The sequence below is a fragment of the Molossus molossus genome, unplaced genomic scaffold (assembly GCF_014108415.1).
Source record: "Molossus molossus isolate mMolMol1 unplaced genomic scaffold, mMolMol1.p scaffold_m16_p_21, whole genome shotgun sequence".
In the NCBI taxonomy this organism is placed as follows: domain Eukaryota; kingdom Metazoa; phylum Chordata; class Mammalia; order Chiroptera; family Molossidae; genus Molossus; species Molossus molossus.
Genome location: NW_023425357.1, coordinates 1,077,197 through 1,102,153, shown reverse-complemented (window position 1 = coordinate 1,102,153; position 24,957 = coordinate 1,077,197). Strand labels below are relative to the sequence as shown.

At 45.1% G+C, this 24,957-nt stretch overlaps 1 protein-coding gene across 5 annotated transcripts; it reads left to right on the top strand.

The window, feature by feature from the left end:
* The first annotated feature begins 942 nt into the window (after positions 1–942).
* Positions 943–21,199, top strand: LOC118638545 (zinc finger protein 551-like). 5 transcript variants are annotated; one of them, XM_036274543.1, is made up of 5 exons: positions 3,853–4,132; positions 4,276–4,399; positions 6,116–6,232; positions 17,639–17,762; positions 19,073–21,199. In XM_036274543.1, the coding sequence occupies exons 4-5, from the start codon at positions 17,657–17,659 to the stop codon at positions 20,920–20,922; spliced, it is 1,956 nt and encodes a 651-aa protein (XP_036130436.1). In that variant the 5' UTR covers positions 3,853–4,132; positions 4,276–4,399; positions 6,116–6,232; positions 17,639–17,656; the 3' UTR covers positions 20,923–21,199. The 5 variants fall into 5 exon arrangements, 2 of the variants coding, with proteins under 2 accessions (XP_036130436.1, XP_036130435.1); XR_004961116.1 differs by lacking the exon at positions 19,073–21,199 and having other exon boundaries at positions 17,639–17,884; XR_004961117.1 differs by lacking the exons at positions 17,639–17,762; positions 19,073–21,199 and adding an exon at positions 6,348–6,576.
* The last annotated feature ends 3,758 nt before the right edge of the window (positions 21,200–24,957 follow it).

Sequence of the window (24,957 nt, the reverse complement as noted above, 5' to 3'; positions counted from 1 at the left end):
GTAACTACATAATCATTAATAGCACTCTGTAAATTGCATTTCACAAGTTTCTATATCAGTTCCTCATTCCCAAGAGTCCCAGAAATCGCTAGAGAAATGGTAATCTCTTCCCTGCAAGATGTGATGAGATGATGGTGTTTGGATACTCTCTTTGAACATGTCCTGTGCCAGGGAACACTAGTCTCTCTTCCATACCCAAACAGAATGTGATAAGGTGTTCTTTGTTTGAGAAATATGTCAGATTCCCAAAGGAACTGAATATATCTTAGAATGTTGAGTAGGAAATGCTAAGTGATACACAACATTGTTCTATGGCTTGGACTCTGTCACTGAAGATACAGGCACGACAGATGTTCTCTGTGGGAACCAGAGGCAGAGATAACTCGTTTTCTTTCCTACCTCAAGGCAGCCTGAATCCCTTCTTATCTTCCAAGGCATGGCCCACACTAATTGTATAGTTACAGAATTCCCTATTGCTTCAGGCTCCATGCACTTTAATTGGCAGAAAATGGTTAACATGTTCCAGCTAATTGTGGATGCATTTTGTGTCTGAATCAGAATATATGTCCAATTGGAATTGTAGTCTTTGGGAATAATTGAAATACTTTGCATCTCAGGGAACATTCTGAGATTCATAGAGTCCGAAATAATGCCTCCAAATAAGTCATAAGTTACAGAAAACTCCGGAAAGATTCAAACGAGTTGTCATTTTCCAGCAGTGCTGGCGCGTCACACCTTTCCTCTCCCAGATCAGTGACTGGTGCTAGCGCCCCATGTGCAGATGAGGACACTGCATTTCCCACTGGGCAAGGTGCCCAATGATGGCGGCATTCAACTAATAAAAGCAGCAGATGGCCATTTGCTTGTGTGTTAATTGGGTTAAGGAGGAACTCTCCAGGTCATCCTCCTGGCACACTTTGACCTCTCCGGTTTGTTCACCGAGTCAGAGATTGCAGAGCACTTGAGGGCCACAGAGGACTCGTCCCCGCTGGACAGAGGCGGGTATGAGGCTTGGCAATCGGCACCTGGCCGGGATTGGGACCTCGGTGCTTCACAGACTCAACTGAGTCCCCTGAATCTAAGGCTGACAGCTGCAGTGAAACGCCCCTCTGAGGTGAGTGCAGGACATCGCTCTCATCGCCTCACACCCCCATCCCCAACATCGCAGCCCCAGGAGAGGGGCTCTTGACAACTACTGCAGCTAGACTCCAGCGTTCAGGACAAGGAGACGCTCTTCTGTGACACACGGTGAGACTCAGGAGAAGGTGACAGGCTGAGGAGCCGCCATGTAAAGACACACAGGGTCCACTAAGCCAGGAAGCTTCCAGAAACTTTGCCCTGTTTTCTGTTTAAAGGCAACAGAGGAGATGAAGGGAAGTTGTGCCTGAGCAGTTTTACTTTCATTCTCAGGGCACTTGAGGTCGTGGAAACTAGTTGAAGGGTCGTGAACAAGAGAGGGACACTGTCAGGTCAGGTTCTAACGTTTCCCCAAAACTGCTCAGAGGAAGAACAGATTAGAAGGGCGAAGAGCGCAGGTAGGGGCAGGAGGTGAAGTCCTGTAAGAGACAATGTGACTGACAAGAGTGTGCACTGAGGATGAGACCCTGAGGCAGTGCAGGCATCTCGAGGTCACCTGGCCCCGGGGCTGGGCAGGGGCACTGAGCGGCCTGAGCCCAGGGACCCTGGCGGTGGTTGCCAGGTTCTCAACAGACCTTTGTCTTTGCACAGATTCCTGCACCTGCAGAATCGCTCAGAGTGCTGGTTCATGGAGCTTATTTCAGGGCCTCACACTCATGGACTCTGACATAGTGGTGTCCTGGGGGTGTTGTACAGCTCTTCCAGCCCTTAGGCCTTGGGACCTTGAACAGACCCCAAGCCAAGGATCCTAAGTCAAGGTCTAGGGTTATATAAAATGGTTCTGGTTTTTTGCAGCCAGTGAAATAAGATGTGGGAGATCCTCCCAGGTGTCGGTACCAGACTGTACAAAGGCTTGGAGGGAAAGCTGAGCTGGTTCAGGGACCTGAATGTATCCTTTCATTTTTGTGGGACCTGGGAACTGTGGGAGGTGTCAGGTCTAGATTAACAGTGTGACAAGTTGGGTGTCTGATCTGCAGAGGATGGAAGCATTGAGAGATTTGGAGTAGTAGAGGCAGGTAATGTGTCCCACGTCTCTTTAGACTCCCTGAGGCTGCAACATGGAGAACTATGGGTGTGAGGGTGGTGGTAGAAAAATGTGTGAAGAGGCTGCTGCTATAGTTTTAGTGAGTGATGGTGGCCATAGAGGTGGGAGAATCAGTTGGATTCTGGGTGGGTGTTTTAGGTGTGGCCACCTGGATTTTCTAATTTGAGATTAAGACACAGAAAGTTAGTCAGGTATGACTTGAAGGTTTGTTTTCAGCAGCTGGAGGTGTGGACACACCATCAACTGAGATGAGGAAATCTATAGTAGTGAGAGGAATTTCCACTGGGGATATAAGGGGTTTTGTTTTGTCTTGTTAAGGGTATGAGATGTTTCTGAGAGCAGTATTGTGTGTGTCTGGAACTCTGAGGAGAAGGTCAGGATGGAGATTTCTCCAAAAAATAGTGGACAGGGTATGGGCCAGAGAGGAATTGTAGGTCACTGATATGGGGAAACATGGTCAGGATGAAAATGGTAGTAGTAGCCTAGGAAGAAGAGGATGGGTTAGAGGACCAGTATTCTGCTGGGGCCTATGGTTGTTGGAAGTGTGTATCAACACAGGTTAAGGACAGAAGTGGTCACGTTGAGGGTCGGGGAGAGTGTGTATACTTTGGCAATTGGCCAAGGCCTTTAAGGGACGATTGGATGTGAGCTTGATTGGAGGTAAAAGTAATTCACACAAAATGACACTGGAACTGGTGGGTATTCACTGCTCTACAGACTCACCAGGATCTAGTTGTGACCCTTGGTGTGGCCTGAGGTGTTGCATTCAGGCTGGCGGATCACCTTAGGGTCATAAGTGGTCACTGAGGATGGGGTAGAATGCCACGGGGATAGGCTTTGAGTGAGTGTGAGGTGGAGAGAGGAAAGCTGGGACTGTTGAAGGGACATAAAGTACAGCACCGATGGAGGAGGGCTGAGCATACCTGAGATCTGATGTGCTTGATAGGTGAGTTTGATGTAAGGACCATTCAGGAAGGGAGGCCTTCATAGGATTGAAGGCTGCCTCTGTGAGTGTGGACCATCAAATTCTGGGTAGTATTTGATCCTGTTTGAATTGACCAAGCATTCCCTGGACCACAAATACTGAGTGGCAGGTACAGAGGCCAAGGAGATGACTATAGTGCAGGGCAGGGGAAGGCAGAGGATGTGGGATTGTAGTTGTTTAAGAGGTGTGATAGGCAGAGTGATGTGCACTTACAGAGGGAGTGTGACTAAATGGCCTCAGGGCCTTGGCATTAATACAAGAGTGAATGAGGGTGAGCCCTTTTCTTGTGGTGTCTGAAGGAAACAGTATGGGGATCCCCTTGGGAATTGCCTCAAAAGAAGGGGTGTTGTGGTTCTACATGCGAGGTTAGAGCTTAGATGTCATTTATCTGCCCACCTGCCTGTTTTAGTTGAGGGATGTTAACAGTGATCAATACGACATCAATGACATAGCATACATCTGTGCCACATAGACTTGAAAATCTCCACTGGCATGGGCAAGGGAGAACAGTAAACGGTATAGATTACTCAGGTGGTGAAATTAGAATCCTGGGAAAGAAGCTAATCAGCAAACAAACTGTCCTATTCATGGCTGTGTTACCTGTCAAGTTGTACCTCAGGTAATGTAGCTGTGTAAGAGGTTCAAAGATTTACGTGCAGGGGGTAGTGTAAACTGATGGCCCCAGGGACTTGGGACTGGTGTGAAAAGGGTGAGGGGTGGTGCTATGTTTTTGAATCTTGGAGGGAGAATCGAGGGGACCAAAGGTGCGTTGCCTGACAAGACCAGTGTTTAATCACTCACATCCTATCTATGGCCAACTTATCTCTCTACCCTATGTTTGCGACATCCACTGTGATAAGAAGCAGTGTGGCCTACATGCCAGACCTAGAGCTCAGTTATCATCTATCTGCCCATCTGCTTATTGTTTCGGGAAGACACAGTATCAATGGGAATATAAAAAAAGCGTGAGTCCAATGGCACCAAGGCCTGGAATCTTCTCGGAGGTGGGGAGTAGAGGGAGGAAATGGATGTGGAAGATGGGAGTATGACAAAGTAAAAATCCTAGTAGAGAAGCTGGTCATGGACTGAACTCTCTCCATTGTGACAGGATCTGCACTTCAAAGACATGGCTGTTGCCTTCTCCCAGGAGGAGTGGGGGCTCCTTGATGAGGCTCAGAGACTTCTGTACTGCGATGTGATGCTGAGAATCTATGGACTTGTAGCATCCATGGGTAAGACCTTCACGTCTCTCTTAGTGTCCTAAGATGATGTTGTGCCTTCTCTTTTTTCTCCTTAGGTAGTTTTTGTTTCATAGCCAGACCATGGGTTCTGCTAATTTCTCACTTTCTTGTCATGTGCTGTGGCTGCCAGTGCTGGTCTGTGTGGAGGGCCGTAAGCAGTGGACACTCCAGCAACTCTAACACCTATTTCCTCAAAAAGTGCAGGAAGTGTCTGGGAGTCGGGAGTCTTGCAGACAGTTTCATGGATCCCAGCTTGCTTCCCCTCCCCTTGGCAGGGAGACTGTCTCCAGATCCATGGCCTCCAGTTCTACTCCTGGCTGTAGCTAACAGTTCTTTGTGACAGCCTGTGCCAGGTCATGGTCATTACGTGAACTATAACTGGACTTGTACGATCTACCTTCAGTTGTTTCTAATACTGTTTTCCCTGAATACTGTTGTATCCTGAGTTGCTCCTGGTCAGTGCTGGCTGCTCACTTCTGTTGTCTTACATTAAGAGTCATAAAATAGATCAAGAGACATAGAAGTAGGGTGCAGATGGACAAACCTCAGAAGAGGGGGGAAGGGGCGGTAAGAGATAAACCAAGGAACTTATATGCATATATGCATAACCAATGGACATAGACAACAATGCCGGGGGTGAGGGAGGAACCAGAGGAGAGTATCAATGGGAGAAAAAGGAGAAATATCTATAACAAAAATAAATTAATAAAAAACATACTTAGTAAAAAACAAGTCACATCATTTAGGCTCTGAATAGTCGTAGAAGATGCAACTACTATGAGGATAGAAGCTGCAGGGAGAACCTTGTTTGTTTTTTTCACACAGTGGGCACAGCAAGATGGTCTTAAAGGAGGCCTCACCATGATGATGGGTGACTGTTGGAGGACATGACATAAGGGGCTGTATTCAGATCATACCAGGAACCAGTCCTCTGTCCTATAGTGTTTTTCGTGTAAGTTCTACAGGCCACACCTCATTTCTACCTTTTCATTTTTATACTTGACACTTTTTTAAAAATTAATTAATTAATTAATTAATTTTTTGGTATGTACCCTTAATGGGAACCGAACTCGGGACTCTCTGGTCCGCAGGCCAATGCTCTAACACACCTTTTTTTTTTTTATCCTCACCCAAGGACATTTTTCCACTTTTGTTCAGGTAGAGTAGGAGGGAGAGAGAGGAAGAGAGAGAGAGAGAAACATCAACGTGAAAGGGATACATTGAGTGGATGCCACCTGCATGACCCAACCAGGGCCCGGGGACAAATTGCAACCTAGGTACGCGTCCTTAGCAGGAACCGAACCTGGGTCTCTCTGGACTGCAGGCCAACACTAACCGCTGAGCCAAACTGGCCAGGGCCTGACACACCTTTTTAATGGGACTTGCCCCTTCCACTAATGTCAACATCCTTTTCATCAACATTTTTTTTTTTCTAATTTTTATCCTCACCTGAGGACATTTTTGTATTTATTTCCAGATAGAGTGGGAGGGAGAGAGGGAGGAAGACAGAAAGAGAAACATCAACATGAGAGAGACACATCAAGTGGCAGCCACCCACACAACCCCAACCAGGGCCGGGGACAAATCAACTGAGGTATGTGCCCTTATCAGGAACCAAACCCAGGACTCTCTGATCCACGGGCTAACGCTCTAACCGCTGAGCCAAACTGGCCAGGGCAACTTTTTTTTTTTTTTTTTTGCTTTCAGGTTTCTGGCATGAATCAGAAGATCAGGAGGCCCTTTCTGAGCACAGTGTGTCTGTAGAAGGGGAGTCACAGGTCAGGGCTTCCACGACAGCTCCAGCAACCTAGAACACCCATCCCTGTGAGTAGTGCATCTCAGTCTTCAAATTTGTTTTGCACCTGACAGAGTTCCAAGCAGCATACCTCAAGCTGAAAGGATTCTTCAGAGACACATGTGTGAGAGCTTTCTTTTTCAGTGCAAATGTTAAGCAGCGACAGAGGAATGCCACTGGAGAGAAGCCCTGGAGAAAAGACAGGACCTGGGTTGTGACCAGGAGCAGCTTGTACATATCTGGGGCATCTTCCACCTGTACGGAGGTTTGCAAGGTATTCCCAGCCATATCAGGCCACTCTTAACACCTGGAGGAGCGATACAGTGGCAGTAGCAGTGACAGTGAACAGGCCTTTCACACAGGAAAAAGTCATCAGGAGTGGGATGAATGTGAAAAAGCTGTCCACCAAGACATGTGTTCAACCTCAGAGTGTCTGCTCTGGAGAAGGGCTTTATGAATGTAATGAATGTGAGAAAGCCTATAGACAAATCTTTCACCCCACTCAACATAGGAGAGTTCACACTGGAGAAAAGAATTATAAATGTAGTGATTCTGGGAAGTCCTTCAGCAAAAACTCTGGCTTCAATGAACACCAGAAAGGTCACAATGGAGAAAAACCATATGACTGCAGTGTTTGTGGGAAATGCTTTCAGTACAAATCTATACTTATTATTCACCAATGTGCTTATTCTGGAAAAAAGCTCAATGAGTATAATGAATATGGGAAATCTTTTAGACATAAATCTCTTCTTGTTTTTTTTAAATTTTTTTAATCCTTACCCGAGGACATTTTTGCATTCATCTTCAGATGGAACAGGAGGGAGAGAGGGAGGAAGAAAGAGAGAAACATTGATGTGAGAGAGACACATCAACTGGCTACCATGCACATGACCCCAACCAGGGCCGGGACAAACTGCAACCGAGGTATGTGCCCATAGCAGGAACTGAACCCAGGTCTCTCTGGACCTCGGGCCAACGCTCTAACCACTGATTCAAACCAGCTAGGGCCAGATTTCTTCTTAAACACCAGAGGTTTCATACTGGAGAAAGACCCTATGCAGATAGTGGATCTGGAAAATTTCTAGCCACAAATCTCACCTCTTGAGAAATCACAGTAGAGAAAGGTTCTGTGGGTGTCGTGATTATGGAAAGTTTCAGCCAAAGCTCCCCTCATCAAACACCAGAGAGTTCACACTGGAGAAAAGCCTTATTAGTGTAATGAATGTGGGAAATCTTGTACTTGCAAATCTAATCTCCTTAGACACCAGAGAGTTCACACTTGAGATAAGCTTAAATTTTCAGGGAATGTTTTATTTCCTCATTCAGTATAACAACATTGTGAAACCCATTTACCTGAATTTAAACCTTTTACCAGAATGTACACACTGCTAGATTCCTAAGTTTCAGGTAGAAGTGAGTCTTTAAGGAGCTGCATGGCACTTTCTAACTTGCCCTGGGCTATTAGAGTGATGTCACTGCCACTTTTTGTGACCATTTTATCTCTACATCCTGGCTCACCTGCACAGTATGTCTCAGTCACAACTGCATGCCCAGGGAAGCTGACTTGATTGAGAAAATTATGAATAAGCTAAGCTCTTGGTGAGATCCTCATTCTTTTCTCTCTGACTTGGGAATGGACCTAGTGTTGGTGCAGGAGACCCATCCTCAGCTAAGAGGGGCTACCTCTTTTAGGGACATTGTTCTTATATTATGCTGTGATGAATTTTTCTAGGTTCTCATTTACCAACTTGGAAACTGATTGCTCTGGGCTGCTCTGGTTTATAATCTTTTTGTAAAGGTCATTTTGCTTGTACTACCTTTTATTTCGGTTGATCTATTCACTGCGTGGGATGATATGAAAGCAGAATTGTGATCTGTACGCATTTAGAGTGGAACTTTCTGTGCTTTGGAAGGGACAGTGTGGTGGGAGGATATTGTTTTTGGTTTTTGTTTGCTATTGGTTTATTTTGCATCGTTGTCCAAAGCCTTGAAAGAAAGACTGCATTATCTGTGGTTCTTATTTCAAACCTGGTGCTGCCACAATTATAGAGGAGGTCATAGTTAACCTTGAAGAAGAGGCCTTTGTTGTGCTTCTGTGAACAATATGAATTTTGTTCCCTGGATCGTAAAATTCCAAGCAATGTTGAGGGAACTCCTCCCCATGTGTTTCCAAGGAGCCATGTGCCATGGTGTATGAAATTTCATACACTGGTGTCATTTATTGTAAGACTGTGAGGGTTATGTAGAACCACACTTGGGGGAGAAACACTGTATTAATAGTGAGTGGAAGAAACTGCAGTAAATTAGGTAGAAGGTGCCTCTTTCTGAACAAAGTTTATCCACAAATGTTTCAGAGACTGTGGCTTGTGTGACCTGTGGTCACAGACATTCTCATGACCTTTATAACTGTTTCTAACAGATTTGTGGATTCCCCTAGATGCTCTGGTGTTTTCTCCTCAAGGCCATTTCTCTACAGGCCAGAAAAGAAAGAAGGAAGGGAGGACCTTCACAGCCCTGGTATTCCTCCAGATCTTTTTTCCTTTAATTCTCACCTGAGGATCTTTTTTTCTCATTTATATTTAGAGAGAGTGAAAGGGAGAAAGGGGATGAGGGGGAGAGAGACAGAGATAGAAACATCAATATGAGAGTGACACATTGACTGGCTGCCTCCAGCATGACCCCGACCAGGGCTGGGGACTGAACTGCAAATGAGATACATGCCCTTGACTGGAGTCGAACCCATGACTCTTTGGTCTGCAGGCTGACTGACGCTCCAACCGCTGAGCCAAACCGGCTAGGGCTGACCCATTAATCTTTATACTTCACTTCAGTTCATTGTAATTCAGCTTTTCTGAGCTTAATTTGGAAGGATAGTGATTATTTGTTTATAATACAATTGTGGGACTAAAATGTGGTCTTCACAATTATAGCGACTGAGTATAGTATATATGCCCCTTGTAATATTTTGCCGTGTCTGCAAGTAGTAGGGAAGAGTCTGGTATTTGAAGTGAAATTCCTGGACATATAGGTGTTCAGTCAGTACTTCAAATGGGTTAACTAAATTGTCCCTGAGTGACTGGACTATATGGACATTAAGAGATAGGACATTTGACCAAGGGTTCTCAAGGTATTCTGAACATTTTGCTGATTTTATTTCTTTTTTTTTTTTTCCTTTATTGATTTTAGAGAGGAAGGGAGAGGGAGAAAGAGATAGAAACATTGATGAGAGAGAACATTGATTGGGCACCTCCTGCATGCCCCCTACTGGGGATTTGGCCCACAACCTGGGCATGGTGGGAATGAACCGGTTACCTCCTGGTGCGTGGGTGGACGCTCAACCACCAAACCATACCAGCCAGATTGGGTCTGTTTTCAACAACAACAACAAAAAACTTTAAAAAGTAAAAAGAAGTTAATAGATAAAAAGCTTATAGAGCCCTGGCCGGTTTGGCTCAGCGGTTAGAGCGTTGGCCTGCGGTCCAGAGAGACCTGGGTTCGGTTCCCACTAAGGGCGAGTACTTCTGTTGCAGTTTGTCCCCGGCCCTGGTTGGTCGTGTGGATGGCAGCCACTCGATGTGTCCCTTTCACGTTGATGTTTTTCTCTCTCTCTTTCCCTCCCACTCTATCTGAACAAAAAATGGAAAAATGTCCTCGGGTGAGGATAAAAATGAAAAACAAAAAAAAACTTATAGAACAAGGATGTAAAGAAAATGTTTTGGTACAGCTGTACAATGTGTGTTTTAAGCTACGTGTAATTATAAGATTTGAGCTTTTTTTTTACGTTAGGTGTAAAAAGTAAAGTGGAGCTTTGACATATGGATAAGGCTGTGAAACTGTCATACATAAAATGAACTTATCTGTCTTCTATGTACATATTTACCTCCTACCTTTTTAGAATCTTTCTCCTGCCCTGACTGGTTTGGCTTAGTGGTTACAGCATCGGCCCATGGACCGATGAGTCGTGGGTTTGGTTACGGTCAAGGGCACTTACTTCGGTTGCAGTTTGTCCCAGGCCCTGGTCGAGTCGTGCAGGAGGCAACCAGTCGATCTGGCTCTATCACATTAATGTTTCTCTCTGTCTCTCCCTCCCTCTCTATCTGATAATAAGTAGAAAAATATCGAGTGAGAAATAAAAAAAAAAAAAAGAAACTTTCTCCCTGCCTTTTCCATCCCTCCAGGCAGTCATTGATTTATGTTTTATAATATATTAGTTCATATTTTTCATCTATTTATAGGCAATATATGTTATATGCCCTTTAACGAATACTGGTTTCCTTTACACTGCACAGTTATTTTAAAATTAAACAGTAATGCTTATGTTTATACTTCTTTTTTTTTTTTTTGTGGTACATGCCCCTAGCGGGAACCGAACCCAGGACTCTCTGGTTCACAGGCCAACGCTCAACCACTGAGCCAAACTGGCAAGGGCTGTAGTTAATTCTTCTTATTGCTGAATATTATTTTGTTCTATGGATAACCACTTTGTTTAACTATTGATCTTTCTATGGTTTGGGTTATTTCCAGTTTTGGGGTATTATAAAAAAAGCTACTATAAATATTTATATTTAGTTTTTTGTATGGATATATGTTTTTTTTTTAAAAGATTTTTTTCTTTATTGATTCTAGAGAGACAGGGAGAGAGAGATAGAAACATCGATGAGAGAGGACATCCATTGGCCTCCTCCTGCTTGCTCCCCACTGGGGATTGGGCTCACAACCTGGGCCTGTGCCCTGACCAGGAATCAAACCAGTGACATCTTGGTGCATGGGTCAACACTCAACCACTGAGCCACACTGGCCAGATTGTTTTATTTATTTTTTGTTAATCCTCACCTGAGGATATTTTCCATTGATTTTAAGATAGAGTGGAAGGGGAGGGATGAAGGGAGAGAGAGAAACATCAGTGTGAAAGAGACACATCATCTGGTTGCTTCCCGCACACACCCTGACCAGGACAGGGGATTGAATCTGCAACCCAGGTACATACCCTTGACCAGGAATTGAACCCGTGACCCTTCCATGTCTTGACTGATGGTCTCACCACTAAGCCACACCTGCCAGCGCTGGATACATTTTTATATCTCAAATTGTTACAGTGTAGGTGAATGTTTTACATTTTAAAGAATGTGCCCTGGCCATTTGGCTCAGCAGGTAGAGCGCCAGCCTGCGGTCCAGAGAGACCTGGGTTCTGTTCCCGCTAAGGGCATGTACCTCGGTTGCAGTTTGTCCTTGGTCCTGGTTGGGTTGTGCGGGAGGCAGCCACTCAATGTGTCCTTTTCACGTCGAGGTTTCTCTCTCTCTCTCTCTCTCCTTCCCACTCTATCTGAACAAAAAATGGAAAAATGTCCTTAGGTGAGAATAAAAAAAAAGAATGCAGAACTATGCTTTAAAATTGTCATTCCTGGCCCTGGCACATGTGTTTTGCCTTATAATACTGTAGTCAGGTACAGGGTCTAGGAGGGCCATCGAAACCTGTTGGAGGGTTGTGAAGAAAAGAGTGACATTTTCTGAGCTAGGGTTCTAAAGCATTCCAGAAAACTCAGAGGAAGAAGAGAGATGACAGCATTTAGGGACAGAAAGGTCTGAGTCCTGTAAAAAATAATGTAACTGGTAAGATTCTGCACTGAAGACTGAGGCCCACAGGTAAACAGAATTTGATAAATTGCTTTCCATTTGAGAAATATGTCAGGTTCCCAAAGGAAATGAATATATAGTACAACACTGATTAGGAAAACTAAATGGCTAAACAACGTTGTTATATGGATTGGTCATCACTGATACAGGCTCCAGAAAAGTTCTTCGTGGAAACCAGAGGCAGAGACAACTCCTTGTCCTCATATATGAGGGTGGCCTAAATTCCACCTTATCTTACAAGTCCTGTGCAAGACAGAACCTATAGTTACAAAGTCCACTAACACTATTGACTCCATGCATTTGAATTGGCAGAAAATGGTTTACATATTCCAGCTAAGACTATACATTTTGTGTCTTTTTTGTTTGTTTGTTTTAATCCTCACCCGAGGACATTTTTTTGTTCAGATAGAGCGGGAGGGAGAGAGAGGAAGAGATAGAGAGAGAAACATCAACGTGAAAAGGACACATCCAGTGGCTGCCACCCGCACGACCCAACCGGGGCTGGGGACAAACTGCAACCGTGGTACATGCCCTTAGCGGGAACCAAACCGGGTCTCTCTGGCCCGCTGGCCGATGCTCTAACCAATGAGCAAAACCGGCCAGGGCTACATTTTGTGTCTTAATAACAATATAGGTCTACTTGGATGGTTGGTCTTTGGGAATAAAAAAAAAAAGCATCAACAAAGCCTCAGCCCTGGCCGGTTTGGCTCAGCAGTTAGAGCATCAGCCTGTGGTCCCAAGAGACCCGGGTTCGGTTCCTGCTAAGGGCACGTACCTCGGTTGCAGTTTGTCCCTGGTCCTGGTCGGTCGTGCTGGTGGCAGCCACTCGATGTGTCCCTTTCACATCGATGTTTCTCTCTCTCTTCCTCTCTCTCCCTCCCACTCGACCTGAACAAAAAAATGTCCTCGGGTGAGGATAAAAAAATAAAAAAATTTAATTTAGTTTAAAAAGCCTCAGCAGTTTGAGCTTCACAAATCTCGAGAAAAGTAAGTAATCAGTTGTAGACAATACCCCCAAACCTGCCCACCTCCCCTGAAACCTAAGGTTGTCCTTTAAGATATGATCAGGGGTCAGACCCCAAACACTGTCCTATGGAAGAGACGCTCTAACAAACTAACCTGCTCAGCTAGGGTAGAACCACCCCTTTGATCTCCAATGTCCCAGACTGAGACAGGAACGTCCCTTGTTCAGCTGGGGAAACTCCATTACCCAGAGGACAACGCGCGCGTTGAGCCAATGAGGGCCCAGTACGTCATTTCTGTGCTGCGCCCGGTCTCAGGGCGGGACTTCCCAGTACTCCTCCTGGTGGTCGTTTTGACCTGTCGGACTGTTCAGTAAGTCGGAGGCTCCCGAGCGCAGGGTCTCCGCCGAGGAGTCGCCGGAGGAGTGGTCCCTGCTGTGCAGAGGCGGGTCCGAGGCTGGTGGAGCCGCAGCGGCTGGGATCCCGGCCTCCGTTCCTGGCAGAGCCCGATGGCGGCGGCCGCGCTGAGGCGCCCGGCTGAGGTGAGAGCGCGTCCCCCGGCCTCCCCTCCCCCCCGCCCCGAGCCCCGCAGCCCGGGTGCGGGCGTCCGTCACGTCCTGCAGCCCAGGCCCGGCGTGAGGTGCTCGTGGGTGACACGCTGTGTGACGAGGGTGAGACAGGGTGACACAGGGTGACGGGCAGTAGGCTGACCGTGGAAACACGTGGACAGGAGGCTGGGCCGGGAGGATTCGGAAACCCGGGCCCTGTTTTCTGTCTAAAGGCGGCGGGGAAGATGAGGCGGAGTTGTTCGTGAGTTTTACTTTCGTTCTCAGGTCGCAGGGGCCATGAACACTAGTTGGAGGGTCGTGAACCAAACAGGGACGCTGTCTGCGGTCGGGCTCAAACGTTTCCCCAAAGCTGCTCAGAGGAAGGACAGACTAGAAGGGAGAGGAGCGCAGGGAGGGACAGGAGGTCCCGTAAAAGACAATGTCTCTGGCAAGAGTGTGCTCTGAGGACGAGGCCCTGAGGCAGTGTAGGCATCTCGAGGTCACCTGGCCCCGGGGCTGCGCAAGGGCCCTGAGCCGCCTGAGCCCGGGGACCCTGGCGGTGGTTGCCAGGCTCTCAACAGACCTTTGTCTTTCCACAGATTCCTGCACCTGCAGAATCGCTCAGGGGACTGGTTCGTGGAGCTTATTTCAGGATCTCACACTCTTACGATCTCTGAGATAGTGGTGTCCTGGGACTGCTGTATAACTCTTCCAGCTCTTAGTCCAGGATGAACTAGTTCAGGGACCTGCAGGTACCCTTTCTCGTGGAAACTAGGAACAACGGGACAGAAATCAGTTCTGGAGCAGGTCTATGACAATTTGGGCGTCTGTTCTGTAGGTGATGGGAGCAATGGGAGGTTTGGAGCAGTGGAAGCAGGTCATCTGACCCTGGTCTCATTAGAACCCCTGGGGCTGCAGCTTGGAGAACAGAATGGGTGTGATGTTCTAGAAAGATCAGGGAGGAGGCTGCTGTGATAGTTTGGGTAAGTGTGATGCTAATTGGATCAGGTTGGTGCCATGGATGTTGGAGAAGCAGTTGGATTCCAGATTGGTGTTTTAGATGTGTTTGCCTGTTTGTTTGTTTTTTTAATTGACTTTAGAAAGAGAGACGCACAGACATTGATTTGTTGTTGTACTTATTTATGCGTTCACAGGCTGATTGTGGTATGTGCCCTGCCATGGGATTGTGACCCGTCCCGCAGGTCCAGCAACGAGGACTCTAGAGGGGGAGTGAGGATGAGGAGGGACAAGAGACACGAGAAATGGAGACAAGACAGGGCTCTGATCAAGTCTCCTTTATTCAAGGGAAATTCACACAATGTATAGGGCAGGAAAAACAGGGAGCACCTTTTGTCAAGCACCATGCTTGCCGGAAGCAATTCTAGGAAATACCACAAGAGGAACAAAAGGTCAGCAAAAACTGGCTTGTTGAGTAAATGGTTACTTAAAGAAATGCAAAATGCAGAGATAAATAAATGCAGAATGCAGAGATATCCTGCCTTGGGGCCGGAGATGGTAGAGCAGATTTTAGCAAAATTGATGCCATGCAAAAAGTCTCCCACAGGATTGAACCGACAACCTTGGTTTGTTGGGACAACACTCCATCCAACTGAGCCATCTGGCCAGGGAACCATATTGAATTACTTTCTTTCTTTCTTTCTTTCTTTTTTTTTTTTGTGGTACGTGCCCCTAGCAGGAACCAAACCCGGGACTCTGGTCCGCAGGCCGATGCTCAACCACTGAGCCAAACTGGCCAGGGCGCCATATCGAATTTCTATTTTGAAGGTTGAGAGAGAGAAAGAGAAGTAGGACTCACAGATAACATGAAGATTTGGTTTAACAGCTAGCTGTATGGAAGTACCATCAACTGAGATGGGGAAATCCGTAGCAGTAAGAGTAATGTTCATTGGCGATATCGGATTTTATTTTTTGGCTTGTTAAGGTATGAGATGTTTCAGAGGGCAGTTCATGGGTGTCTGGAACTCTGAGGAGCAGTTCAGGATGAAGACTTCTCCAAAAGGTAGTAGAGAGTGTATGGACCAGGGAAGAGCTGAATAATTTTAATATGGGGAATCATGGTCAGGATGATAATGGTGTTAGCCCAGGAAGAGTTTGTTGGGCCTGAGGACTGGGTTTGCTGTTGTGACCCGTGGTTGTGGGAAGTTGGTGTCACAAAAGAGGTTACACACAGAAGTGGTCATGTAGCGTGTGTGTGTGTGCGGGGGGGTAGAATATGGATTGCCAAGTGGCCAAGGCCTTCATGGAATGAGTGGACATGAGACAGATTGGAGGACAAAGAGTAATTCACACACATGACAGTGGGGCTGGGCCTATTCCTTCTCTAATTATTCACCGGGATTTTGTTGTGACCTTTGGTGTGGCTTGGGGTGGGGTTGTCAGCCTGTCAGATTAGCTTATGGGCATAAGTGGTCATCTGTGAGATGCACTAGGCATAGGGTAGAGTGCCATTTGGGCTGGGCCTCAAGACTGCCTCTGTCAGTGTGGGCTGTCAGAGTGTGGGTAGGTATTTGATCCTATTTGAGTTTATCAAGCCGTCTCTGGACCACATATGCTGAGTAACCGGGAGATTACTATGGTGCGTGCAGTGCAAGAGGAATCTGTGGCAGTGGGAGTACAGTTGGGAGAGAGATGTGGTAGAAAGAATGAAGGGCATTGGAGAGGGAGTGTGAATTCATGGCCGCAGGGCCCTGGCTTTGACTTAAGTGTGAATGAAGGGTTAGCCCATGTCTGTCTGGAAGAATCTGTAGAAACCGCTGAGGGTTACCTTAAAAGGGGGGGTTTTTGTGGTCTAATATGTCAAGTCTAGAGCTTAGGTGCCATTTATCTGCCCATGTGCCTATTGTTCTTGTGGGCTGATACAGTGATCAGTAGGACCTTGATGAGATAGTGGACATCAGTGCCACCTGGAGTTGAAAGTCTCCACTGTCATGTGGATGGGAGAAGGGTAAGCAGGGGATAGATTGGGGAGGTGGTAAAATTAGAATCCTGGGAAAGAAGCTGGTCAGAAACAAATTATGGCATGTTTTTGTTACCTTTGAAGTTCTGGAAATGAACTGTGTGAGAGAGGTGAGAGGTGTGATTCTTTTTTTTTTTATCCTCACCCGAGGAAATTTTTTCATTTTTTGTTCAGATAGAGCAGGAGAGGGAGAGAGAGAGATGAGGACACATTGAGTGGCTGCCACCCGCACGACCAACCAGGGCTGGGGAAAACTGCAACCCAGGTACGTGCCCTTAGCGGGAACTGAACCTGGGTCTTTCTGGACCACAGGCCGACACTCTAACTGCTGAGCCAAACTGGCCAGGGTGAGAGAGGTGTGATTCAAAGAGTTATGTGCTGCTTTGGCTGTTTTTGCTCAATGGTTAGAGCATGGGTCTGCACACTGAAGCATCTTGGATTTGATTCCCAGTCAAGGGCACGATCCGGGTTGCAGTTTGGATTCCTTGCCTCTGTAGGGGCGCGTGCGGGAGGCAACCAATTGATGTCTTTCTCACATCAATGTTTCTCTCTGTCTCTGTTTCCTTCTCTCTCTCTCTCTCTCTCTCTCCTTCCCTCCCACTCTTTGTTTTTTTTCCAGATAGAGTGGGAGGGAGAGAGGGGGAGAGAAAGGGGGAGAGAGAGAAACATCAATGTGAGAGGGACACATTGACTGCTTGCCTCCCGCACGACCCCAACCAGGACCAAGGATGGACAGCAACAGAGGTATGTGCCCTTGGCCAGAATCGAACCCGTGACTCATTGGCCCGCAGGCCGACATTCTACCGCTGAGCCAAACCAGCCAGGGCCCCCTCCCACTCTTTGTAAAATCAATGGAAAAATTTCCTTGGGGGACGATTAAAACAAAAATTTTAAGCAGAGACAGTACTGTAAATGGGTAGCCTCAGGGCTCTGGGATTGCAGTCATGTGGGTGGGGGTTGATGCCATGTTTTTCTTTTCTGGAGGGAAAATTTGGGCTACTGTATTGACTAAGATAGTACAGTAATTCACACACTGACCTATGTTTGTGACACTCACCACATTTAAAGATGTAATGTGGCCTACATGCCAGCCCAGAGCTCATGTAACATTTATCACCCATCTGCCTATTGTTGTGGGAAGACACAGTATCAATAGGAAAATAAGAGGAGAGTGACTTCGATGGCACCATGGCCTGGAATCTTCTCTGAGGTGGGGAATACAGTGGGCACATGGATGTGGAGGGTGGGAGATAGCACACGCTTGTAATCCGAGGGAGGAATTGATCATGGACTGAACGGTCTCCATTATGACAGGATCTGAACTTTGAGGACATGGCCATTGCCTTCTCCCAGGAGGAGTGGGCGCTCCTTGATGAGGCTCAGAGACTTCTGTACTGCGATGTGATGCTGGAAATCTTTGCACTTATAACATCTGTGGGTAAGACCATCACATCCCTCCTAGTGTCCCGAGGTGATGTCCTGCCTTCCCCATTTTCTCAAAAATAACTGTCTTTCCCACAGCCAGACCATGGTTCTATTAATTCCTCACTTTCCTGTCTCATGTGCTGTGGCTGCCAGTGCTGGGCTGTGAGGGGTGCCTTGAGCAATGACTCCTTGAGCAGCCCCGACACTTACTGCCTGTGAAAGTGCAGAGAAGTGTCTGCAAACAAGGAGTCTTGGAGACAGCTGAATGGATCCCATCTTGCTTGTCGTCACCCCTGCAGGGTGACTATGGCCAGATCCATGGCCTCCAGTTCTGCCCTCTTCCTCTAGGTAACAGTTCTTTGTGACTGGCTGTGCCATGTCATGGTCAATACTTACATGAACCTTGGGCTTTTTTTTGTAAGATTGTTGTTTGTAATGTTTTTTTCCCCCCTGAATATTATTATTTGCCGAGTTTCTCTGGGCCAGTGTTGGCTGCCCACCTCTGTTGTCTTTTCGTTAAGACTCGGATCATTCAGGTTCTGAGTGGTTGTAGAAGGTGCAACTAGTACAAGAATAGAAGCTCCAGTAGGACCCTGGTGGCTTTTTTCACACAGTGGACATGGCAAGATGGTCCAGAGGAGGTCTAACGACGATAATTTGCGATTGCGAGAGAGCATGATGCCCTAGGGCTGTGTTCAGATCATACCATGAACCTGTACTGTGTTCGATAGTATTTTGGGGGCCAGGGCCACTGGTCACAGCTCATTTCTACCTTTTCATTTTTATACTTGACACTTTGCTAACTTGTCATTTTACCTATGAGTTTCCAAGCGCTGCCTGCCTTCACTTTTTTGGCCTCCGCTCATCACCTGTTCCTCTGCACTGCTCCCCCGTCAGTATTCCCTGAGAATAATCTGCACATGTTTTATGGTGTGTGCACACATCCTTAAATAGCCTTTGAACATCAGCTACTCATGTATTGAATTTTACTGAGAAAAGGACATGACCAGCCTCTGCACAGCTTACCCCTATCACCGGCAGAAAGTCCCTTCTGAATGCTTTTAGCAGAAACAACAGTTGAAGATCTTGCTTCTGTTCCATGTGGCACATGCCATCTCTGTGTCCTTTTTCTGGTGATATTTCCCCTATTTTGTGATCGTCACCCAGTAGTGAACAGCAGCATGTTATTGACCCTGCCTCCAGGTTGCTTATTTTCAGACAATCCCATGAAACCAACATATTATGTCTGACACACATTTATAATGGAATTTTTCCCTTTCACTAAAATGAACATCCGTGTCCTCATCATTTATCTGCTTTCAGGTTGTTGGCATAAAACAGAAGATGAGCAGGGCCTTTCTGAGGAGAGCATATTTGTAGGTGGAGAGTCACAGGTCAGAGATTCTAAGACAGCTCCAGCAACTCAGAAGACCCATCCCTGTGAATATTGCTTCTCAGTCTTGACAGATATTTTGCACCTCACTGAGTTCCAAGCAGTAAATGCTGAGCAGAAACCATTCTTCAGTGATGCATGTGTGGGAGGCTTCTGTTCCAGAGCAAACTTTCACCAACAACAGAGGGATTCCTATGGAGAGGAGCCCTGGAAAGGAGACATGGACAGGGCCTTGTTTGTGACCAGGGGCAGATTCCATATAACAAAGGTGCCTTTCAACTATAGGCAGGTTGTGGAGGTCATCCCAGCCATTTCTGTCCATTTCCAGCATGAGGCCTTTTTTAATAGTGATGAGTCACACAGTGGCAGTGAGAACGGGCAGTCCCTACACAGTGGAAAAAGTCATGACGAGTGGGGTGAATGTGAAAAAGTTGTCTGCCACAACCATAAACTTTCTCAGTGTCAGAAAGTCTGTTCTGGAGAAGGGCTTTGTGAGTGTATCAGATGTGGGAAGGCATTTAGACAAAAGTCAACCCTCATTCAACATAGGAGAGATCACACTAGAGAAAGGCCTTTTGAGTGTAGTGATTGTGGGAAGTCCTTCAGGCAAAGCTCTGGCCTCATTCAACACCAGATCATTCACACCGGAGAGAAGCCCTATGCGTGTAGTGATTGTGGAAAGTCCTTCAGCCGAAGCTCTTTCCTTATTCGACACCAGAGAATTCACACTGGAGAGAAGCCGTATGAGTGTACATATTGTGGAAAATTCTTCAGAGAAAGCTCTAAACTCATTTTACACCACAGAGGTCACACTGACGAAAGGCCTTATGAATGTAGTAAGTGTGGGAAATCTTTTAGGCGCAAAGATCACCTCCGTACACATGAGAGATTTCACACTGGAGAAAAGCCTTATGAGTGCTGCGAATGTGGGAAAACCTTTAGACGAAACTATAACCTCCTTCAACATAAGAAAATTCACACTGGAAAAAAACCATATGAATGTCATGATTGTGGGAAGTCTTTCATCCAAAACTCTACCCTCACTGAACACCAGAGATGTCACACTGGAGAAAAGCCCTATGAGTGCAGCGATTGTGGGAAAAGCTTTGGACAACGCTGGATTCTTTTTCAACACCGTCACGTTCATTCTGGAAAAAATCCTTTTGAGTGTCCTGAATGTGGGAAATCTTTTAACCGTAAATATCAGCTTATTAGACACAGGACAGTTCACACTGGAGAAAAGCTGTATGAGTGTAATGATTGTGGAAAGTCCTTCACATGTAGCTCTAAGCTCATTGAACACCACAGATGTCACACTGGTGAAAGGCCTTATGAGTGTAGTAAATGTGGGAAATCTTTTAGGGTCAAATATTACCTCCTTAACCACGAGAGAGTTCACACTGGCGAAAAGCCTTATGAGTGTAGCGAATGTGGAAAGACCTTTGGACGAAAGTATAACCTCCTTCAACATATGAAAGTTCACACTGGAGAAAAACCATATGAGTGTTATGATTGTGGGAAGTCCTTCGGCCATAAATGTAGCCTCACTGTACACCAGAGAGGTCACACTGGAGAAAAGCCATATGAGTGCACTGTTTGTGGGAAATGCTTTAGAAAACGCAGCAGTCTTAGTCAACACCATCAATTTCATTCTGGAAAAAAACCTTTTGAGTGTGGTGAATGTGGGAAATCTTTTAACCTTAAATCTCAACTTATTAGACACAAAATCATTCACACTGTAGAAAGCTCTATGAGTGTGATTGTGGCGGAAAGTTCTTAAGCCATGGTTCTGCCCTCATTTCTGCACAAGAGAGGTCACATGAGAAGAGCTGAATTAGTGTCCTGATTGTCAGAAGACTTGGAGGCAAAGCTCTAAGCTAATTGAACACCACAGAGGTCACACTGGAGAAAGGCCTTATGAGTTTATTGAATGTGGGGATTTTTTTTAGACATGCTCTAGCCTTTTGCAACACCACAGGGTTCACACTGGATAAATGCCTTATGAGAGAAATGAATGTGGGAAAAACTGGAAAATTTAAATTATTTGAGAATGGGAGAGGAGAAGAGAGAGACACATTAATTTGTTGTTCCACTTATTTGTGCATTCATTATTTGAAAGCCCAGCTTTGGTGTAGTGAAACAATGCTTTAACCAACTGAGCTATCCAGCCAGGGCTGGACAAATCTTGAACCTCATTCTATAGAGGAACGTTCACTCTGGAGAAATGCTTTATCAATATATTGTGTGTGGGCAGTTCTCTAGACAACATTCCAACCTTATTCAACACTGCCAGGTTTCTTCTGGAGAAAAGTGTTATGAGTGGGGGGAATGTTGGAAATTCTTTAGCCATTCCTCTATCTTCATTAAACAGCAGAGAGCTAACACTGGAGAAAGACCTTATCAGTGTAGTGAATGTGGGAAATCTTTTAGCCTCAAATATAATCTTAGACACTAGGGTGGTTCACACTGGAGAAAAATCTTTTTTTTTTTTTTTTTTTTTTTTTTTTGGTATGTGCCCCTAGTGGGAACTGAACCCGGGACTCTGGTTTGCAGGCCAATGCTCCAACCGCTGAGCCAAACCAGCCAGGGCTGGAGAAAAATCTTAACTGTCCTAGGAATATTTTATTTCCTTAGTGTAGGAACACTGAAGGAAATCTTGAGAACCATTTAATTTAAATATTTGAAGTGAAACATACACTGTGCTAGATTCCAAATATGTTTCAGGTACAGGTAAGGATTTAAGGAGCTGCACTACACTTTTTAACCTACCTGGGGATACTACCCCATTAATACCACATTTTGTGGCCAGTTTTGCTAGTGTCATTTGTTGTAAGACTGAGGATTAGAGGGAACCACAATTGGGACAGAAACATTGTACTAATAGTGAGTGGAAGAGACTACAGTAAATTCGATGGAAGGTGCCTCTTCTAAACGTTCATCCACGACTGTTCCAGGGACTGTGGCTTGTGTACTCTGCGGTTACAGACAATCTCAGGACATGAGTGACTTTTATCCCATATGGAACAATTTTTAATACTGGAAGGAAAACTTTTTTTTTTTTTTTGTCATAGGTACAATTTAAAGGCCAATTCTACCAGATACTTATAAATTTCATCTGCATTGTGATCCTAGTCCACCACTTTCTTTTAAGTCTGAACATTCCATGATACCTTAAGTCGAGATTAGGTTTGTGATCTTTTTCAATTTTCCTGCTGTAACCGCTCCTTATTTTGTTGTTTTTTTTAGTAACCTCTCCTTATTGTCAGTTTTATACTGCCAGAATGATATCAATGTCCATGGAGATTGTAAAATGTTCCAGTAGCACATCAATTTTCTTTTAAAATTAGTGATAACTGTAAACAATCTCAAAAATATAGATAATAAAACAGTAAACTGATTAGAAAATGTTAAGTTTCAAACAATGTTTTATAGTTTTATTTAAATATAATTGACATTTTTTTGTTTCCATACATGCTTGCATCCCTAAAACCAAGGTCCTCCTGCCTTTTTCAGAGCTTCCTTCTCAGCATATAAAACAACTCATGCAAGTACCTTTTGTAATTGCTTTTTCAAATATATACATTAACAGAAAACACTTATGAAACCCCACGAATCCTATTGTAGCCTTCCGTCATTATCTTTCATCATGGTGATTCTTTTTTTTTAATCCTCCCCCGAGGACACATTTTCGTTTTTTGTTCAGATAGAGTGGGAAAGAGTGAGAGGGAGGGAGGGAGGGAGAGAGAGAGAGAGAGAGAGAGAGAGAGAGAGAGAGAGAAACATCAACGTGAAAGGGACACATCGAGTGGCTGCCAACTACACGACCCAACCAGGGCCGGGGACAATCTGCAATTGAGGTACATGCCCCTAGCGGAAACCGAACTCGGGTCTTTGGACCATGGGCCGAGGCTCCAACCACTGAGCCAAACCGGCCAGGGCATCATGGCGATTCTTGTATTTATTACATTAGTGGGTTATTTTACTTAGAATCCCAGATATGTCAATGTATAACCCTTTTCTACAATGTATGGACTCTGATAACCTGAATACACAATTTTTTTTTAAGATGTTTATTTTATTTATTTATTTTTTTGGTACGTGCCCCTAGCGGAAACCGAACCCGGGACTCTGGTCTACAGGCCAACGTTCCAACCGCTGAGCCTAACCGGCCAGGGCAACAAATATTTTTCAAATACAGTAAATATGTTAGTGTTGAAATTTATTAATTAGTTTTTTAAGGCAGATTGTAGTGAAGATACAAAATATATTTGTATGGCTTTTATTAGGTATGTCTTTTGACTCTAGTCATTGAAAACTGTGCTCACTGAAAAATTGTTTATTAAGGCGTTAATGTTTTATATAGTTGGTTCAGTATTTCTCATGTTATTTAAAATCCTGAGTTTCCCCTGAATAATTTAGATGTCAACAGTACAAACGTGTAAACTATATTTTCTGCTACGTAGGCTTTCAGTGAAACTTCTCTCTATCTTTCATTTGTCAGATAAATAAAACATTACCTTTCACTGTTACATGTTTACCAGTTGCCAAATTCAAATTTCTCTGGGCTTGTTTTGTTTGTTTTAATGTAAACCTTCCTAAAAGAAGCCCAAACCCTCAAATGAAAAGCCTGAATCTGCCTTTCACTATGTATCTGGGTATCAAATCACAACACACATTATAAAAGTACCTCACAGGTTAGGGTTACACCTCAATAAAGCTGAAGAAGAAGATTGAAATTATACACATTCACACAAAGCCATGTCTGAACCCACACTGAGGAATAGCAATGAAATAAATTTTTTTTACTCACCTCTCAGAACAAATATAAACAATATACTTGTTAATTTACTTTCCCCTGAAGAGAATACTCTTTGAATTTAGATTAGTAAATGATTAGTTGTTGGGAATTGCCTTTTGAGGAGTGATGGGTAACGGCCTTTTCACTCCTGGCTTGCTTGGCACAGTGGTTAGAGCAGAGGCTCTTGGACCGAAGGGTCACAGGTTAGATCCCTGGCCCCCATTAGGAGTCAAGTGGGAAGCAACAAGTCGATGTGTCTCTTTCACATCAATAATTCTCTCTCGCCTCCCTCCCACTCTCAAAAATTAATGGAAAAATATTCTTGGGCCTGGCCAGTGGGGTTCAGTGGGTTGAGTTTCGTCCCATGGACTTAGAGGTCCTGGTTAAATTCCTGATCAGGGTACATGCCCAGGGTTTCGGGCTCAGTCCCCAGCAGGAGGCATGTAGGTGGCAGCTGATCAATGTTTTTCTCTCATCAATGTATCCACCCCTTCTGTCTCTAAAAACTCAATAAAAACATTTAATAAGCCCTGGCCGGTTTGGCTCAGTGGTTAGAGTGTCGGCCTGCGGTCCAGAGAGACCCGGGTTCGGTTCCCGCTAAGGGCATGTGCCTTGGTTGCAGTTTGTCCCCGGCCCTGGTTGGGTTGTGAGGGTGGCGGCCACTCGATGTGTCCCTTTCACGTCGATGTTTCTCTCTCCCCCTCCCCCCACTCTATCTGAACAAAATTAAAAAAAAAATTAATAAATTATTCTCTTCTTGGGAGAGATTTTAAAAAGTACGTTATCAGCAGTCAGATGTTGATAACAGGAAACATGGCCTCTGGTATATTAACTTTCATATTTGTTGCTCAGTTAAATATAATTCAAATATACTTGGCTATATTCTGAACAATTGCTATTGTTTTTTCATCACTTTTTAGGGACCGAAAGGTGTTCCTGAGAGAGGATGATGAGGCCATAAGGGCCGGTGAGAGAACCAAGGGAGCTCAAAGTTTTCCGAATGTTTTACTGATTTTA

Excerpts from the sequence above, each read along its gene's own strand:
- LOC118638545 (XM_036274542.1), top strand. The coding sequence starts at position 13,309 with ATGGCGGCGGCCGCGCTGAGGCGCCCGGCTGAG. Across the intron at positions 13,342-17,638 it reads CGCTGAGGCGCCCGGCTGAG|GATCTGAACTTTGAGGACAT; the intron begins GTGAGAGCGCGT and ends CCATTATGACAG. Across the intron at positions 17,763-19,072 it reads TGCACTTATAACATCTGTGG|GTTGTTGGCATAAAACAGAA; the intron begins GTAAGACCATCA and ends ATCTGCTTTCAG.